Below are 4,609 nucleotides of genomic sequence, written 5' to 3'. Positions count from 1 at the left end.
CAGGGAACTAGCCGAGAGGCAACACAGCCTCCTCTGTCCTCTGCGTTTCAGCACCCAGCTACGCGTATGGACAGAATATGCTTCCACAACACCATCAGCAACACCCCCGGGCCAAAAGTCATACGGGAACCACGAGCCAGGCAGCCATGCAGCACAACTCAGAGCCCAGTTCCATGGACTGGCACACGCCAGACAGCGCGATTTCAAGCCCAGATTTGCATCCCATCAAACCCCAGCTCTTCTGTTTCCAGTCCTGGGTGCTGCCCAAAACCAGCCAGGCTGGATCCTCAGCTATGGTAAATTGTACTGAAATCTTAGCAGTCTTGCTGATCCGCAGAAGCAGAAAGCATGGTCCAGGGAATTGTTAATGCTCAAAGGGACAGACTGAACCAAGCATGTTTCTTCTGGATATCCCTTCCACTTGCCACCTAACAGATGGTTTGTGCTAACAACTCTGGGGGCAGACACCAAGGGCCTTCAAGGACCATACCAAAAGCTCAACAAGCCCATGTCCTTCTTCTCCCTTAGAAAATACTGACCTAAGGAGTCTGGGATGCTCGATAAGCGATTCCCAGAGAGATCCAGCTCTGTGCAGTTGTGCAGATTCCCAACTTCTTTGGGGAGGAACTCCAAGGCATTTTCTGAGAGATCCAGGTCCCTCAGCACTGCCAGCTCCCCAATGCTCTGAGGTAAGTTCTTCAGCTGATTTTTCATAGCAGAGAAGAAAGTCAGCTTGCTCAGAGAGCCGAAGTCCTCAGGGAGTGTCACCAGGCTGTTGTGGCTCACTAGGAGCACGCGGAGGCTGGGAAGGTGGAGGATGCAGCCAGGTAAGGTGGAGAGGCTGTTGAAGCTGAGATCCAGGTGGGTGAGACAGCTCAGGTTCCCAACATCTAGCGGCAAGCTTGTCAGGGAGCCATGCTGACATGAGCCAAACTCATCCCTGGTGTGCCCGCCTGGGTGTGGAGGGAAGAGGAGGAACAGGTCAATATGCAGCAGGGATATGTCGCCAGCCTCATGTGAGACTCCTTAGCACAGAGACCCAGAAGATGGGGAGCTGCTGATCACAATGAGCAGCGCTGATTACAAAGCACTCATAGAGAAGTGCGTTTTCTGCTCCTTGCCTCAGTTTCCTGACAGGGAAAGGGGAATAATGGGAAAGATCTGTTACAAAATCAAGACGTGCCAGTCAACCAGCTGAGCTCTGCGAAACACATCCAGAGTCGAAGCTCAGACAGAGCCAGGCCACTCCACACATCCACCACCTGCCAGCAGGGTGGCCCATACACCTCCAAGTCTCCTGCTTTCCTTCCTCACCTCTTCCCACCAGCACCAGTGGCCAACACACAACACTTTATGGAGTAAAGAGACATTCCCTCACCCACCAGGTTTTTGCCCATGCTGTTGAGGGACAAACAGCCCCGAGGACTGAGATCTGCCTTCACAAGACTGGAGAGCAGATGTGAGGAAAGCAGTGAAAATGTGCGAAAAAAAGGCAAACCATTCTGTACTGTGTACACCAGACAGTTCAGAGAGGGAAGGATGCAAGTCTCCCACCCCAGCTTGTGACACTCAAACTGGAGAAGGGCTGTACCCACAGAAAATAAGTCGAGAAAACAGAAGGCAACTTCCAAAAATTTCCATTTCTTCATTGTTCCCTACTCTCCCTCCACTGTTGTCTATTTGTGTACACATACAGCAGAGGGCACCAAACATTTTTTTATGCTGCATAATGGTAAAAAATGAGAACAATCAAACTGATAAACACATTGTACTTTGTACCTAAGAAAATCTTTGTCAGTTATTTTATTGCCCTTCAGGATGCTCAGCGTGTGTGTACATCTCACAACACAAGCCTGATAAAAGGTATTGCCTTTATCCTCACCTTACTAAAGAGGGAAAAGACAAATGAAATTATTCACATGAGAAATCTGTGGCAGATATAGAAACAAACATCAGTCTTTTCAGTTTTCAGCTAGAACCCTGAACTCTGACCACAAATTCCCCCTTTTTTCTCTCATTTCTTTTTAAAATTCTATCTCCTGAAGAGCAAATGATTCAGTCTGATTCAGACATTATACCATTTGTATTGAGATCTTCCTACAATAAAGAGATGAGAAAGTCAAAGAATGATCTAATATTTATAAGTCTAACAGTTATTACAGCCTGCCAAATTACGTTCACGCCCTGAGTCATATTTCTGATAAAATGTTGAGCAGCCTCTTCTGGTCTGTCTTAAACTCTGTTAAACCTACGCTCGCTGACACCAAGCAAGGATTAAGCTAGGATTGATTCAGATGGAAACGCAGCAAAGACACCTCATTATAATCCCAAAAATTAAATAGGAGTTGAACATTCCAACACCTTTCAATGCCCCTCTCCTTGTATTTATAGTTACGGTCTCTTTGCATATACAGTTTTATAACTGTGCAAAAAATGCTCTTCTAGAGGACAGCTAAAAGAAAATGTTGCCGCGTCAACCCAGCCAGACTCCAAAAAAACAGTCCCCAGGCAGCTGTAGAAACAAAGAAAGGAAATAAGAGTCTAGAAGCTGTACCTTGTTGAAATCTGCATGCAGCTCTGGGCAAGGCTAAGAGCCAAAGCTGTACTAAGGGGCACTCTGTCCTGCAGATGTGGAGAAGGATTAAAAAAAAAGCTGAGCCTAGAAAAGTTGGATGGCGACAGGCCCAAGAATTTACCTTTGAGCACCAGGGACTTCAGATGCTTCAGATGAGGAAGGATGCCCAGTGTGGTGCCAAGGAGGTGATCGTTGGTGCTGAGCCGGAGGAACTCCACCCGCACCACCTCTCCCTGCCGCCCCTCGAACAGCCGGACGAACCGGCAGCAGCCGTCAGGATACACATCCAGGTTCAGCCTGTTGTCTGCAAGGCAGGAGGCAGCGAGCGCAGGAGCCCCTGAAGCCCCCTCCCTGCACTCGTCCCTGAGCCCCAGCAGCTCTGCCATCTTCTGCGTCTCGTCCACGGGGTCCGGACATGCTCTGACTTGCCAGGCAGTCAGGCACCGGCAGCACCACCAGGCAGCCGGGACTAGGAGGAGGAGGAAAGATGGCTCTGAAAGAGAACACAAGTGCACGATGAAGGCCTCCTGCCCCAGCCCAGAGAGGCTGGAAACAGTTTACAATCACAGGAAGAGGGCAGGAGGGATTACACGCGTGTTACTGAAAGCTTTGTAGGCAGAGAGCACAGAAATGCAGGATGCCACGGAGGCTTTTCCTCATAGGGAAAACCTCTGAGTTTTCCCAGCTGACATCTTGGTGGGGAATGGAGCAATTACCCACCATCAGAATAAATAGCAATATTAACTGTAAAAGATATAAATGTAAATGCCTATGCCTTATGCATATTTCAAGGTTCAGGAAGCTTTACAAGTTGAGGGGAAAACCAGGGCAGGGACAGCTGAGCCAGGGCCAAAACCCAGAGGCTGCCCGCAGGCTGTGAAGGGTCCTCATCAAACCTGGGTGTGAAACTGGGTGCCAAGGGGATAAAACGTAGATAAATGTCGATGAAAACAGGCAAAGGGTAGCAGAGCAAACGTGGCAGGGCCAGGGAGGGGGTTAGAAAAGGCACATCCATGGCACAGGAGCACTGGACTGCACAGCGGGACTGGGGGTCTGGCAGATATTGCCTCGCAGGGATGCTCCAACGCAACAAACGGGGCATGAAGCCACGACCGGTTAGTTCAACTAGTCCTTGTCTCCTCCCCTCACAGCACCCTCCATGGATAAAGGGGAAAAGTAGATATCACATAGTGCATGCTGAGGATTTAGTTCTCAAGGAGCAGAAGTATGAAATCTGAACAAATTAATCATTCCTCTGCCTTCTTAGTGTGAAGAAGCCTTCATCCACATAGGGCTTTCAAAATCAGCCACTATCATCACAGCACACTGGTAGTGCAAAGACAAGCAGAGGCACCACACTTGCTTTTGTACCAGTAGTCACACACTTCCAAGTCCCCCATTTCTTGCTCTTTCCGCTTCCTTGATGTTTTGCAGCTCCTCCTGAGCTTGGCAATTAAACTACCTTATGGTGTGAGTATCAGGAGTTCTTTTTAAATCCTGCCATGGATAGGCGAATGGAAGTTTCTTTTGAGTGAGCTGTAACAGCTTTAACATCCAAGGCCAGCAGAAGGAAGCTGCAGCACCCTGGAGCAGGGCTTTTCACGGGTAACCTGCGGGATGTGGCAGCACTGGTGCTCCCAAGGCACAGTCTGGGGGCAGCTGTCACACCCAGCTCCCTGAAAGAGCGGAAACTTTGCAGACATGGGAGGACAGGAAGAACAGGTATGTTCTTTAGTAAAAAGGTAAGTATTTCTTACCAAAAGGCTGTACATCACACATTTGTGAGGAAAAAAAACTCTCATCTGCCATAGCTTTGTAAAGCTACTGGTGGTGAAGCAACCAGAGGGCAGCTCTGGACTGGCCAGGCTGGGAGACCCCAAACACAGCCTCAGGCTGTGCACAGGGCACCGGCAGGCACCTTCGAGCACAGGGACAGACACACAGACACCCACAGACACCCAGAGACAGACATACAGACACACCCAGGAGTGTGCCGCCAGCTCCGGCAGCCCCAGGCCCCGGGTACACCCCCCC

The 4,609-nt window shown here is 49.6% G+C and overlaps 1 protein-coding gene across 1 annotated transcript in view; it reads right to left on the bottom strand.

The window, feature by feature from the left end:
• The window catches only part of PIDD1 (p53-induced death domain protein 1), an 18,178-nt gene that overhangs the window by 12,797 nt on the left and 772 nt on the right, over positions 1-4,609 (bottom strand). The window contains exons 3-4 of the mRNA XM_026850185.1: positions 2,697-3,068; positions 540-953 (exon numbers count right to left, since the gene is read on the bottom strand). Coding sequence (XP_026705986.1) covers positions 540-953; positions 2,697-3,068 — 786 coding nt within the window. The remainder of the gene's footprint in view (positions 1-539; positions 954-2,696; positions 3,069-4,609) is intronic.

This window comes from Athene cunicularia (assembly GCF_003259725.1).
Source record: "Athene cunicularia isolate RWA chromosome 5 unlocalized genomic scaffold, athCun1 chr5_part2, whole genome shotgun sequence".
NCBI classification, from domain to species: domain Eukaryota; kingdom Metazoa; phylum Chordata; class Aves; order Strigiformes; family Strigidae; genus Athene; species Athene cunicularia.
The sequence above is the reverse complement of the archived record's forward strand: the minus strand, read 5'-3'. Positions and strand labels throughout refer to the sequence as shown.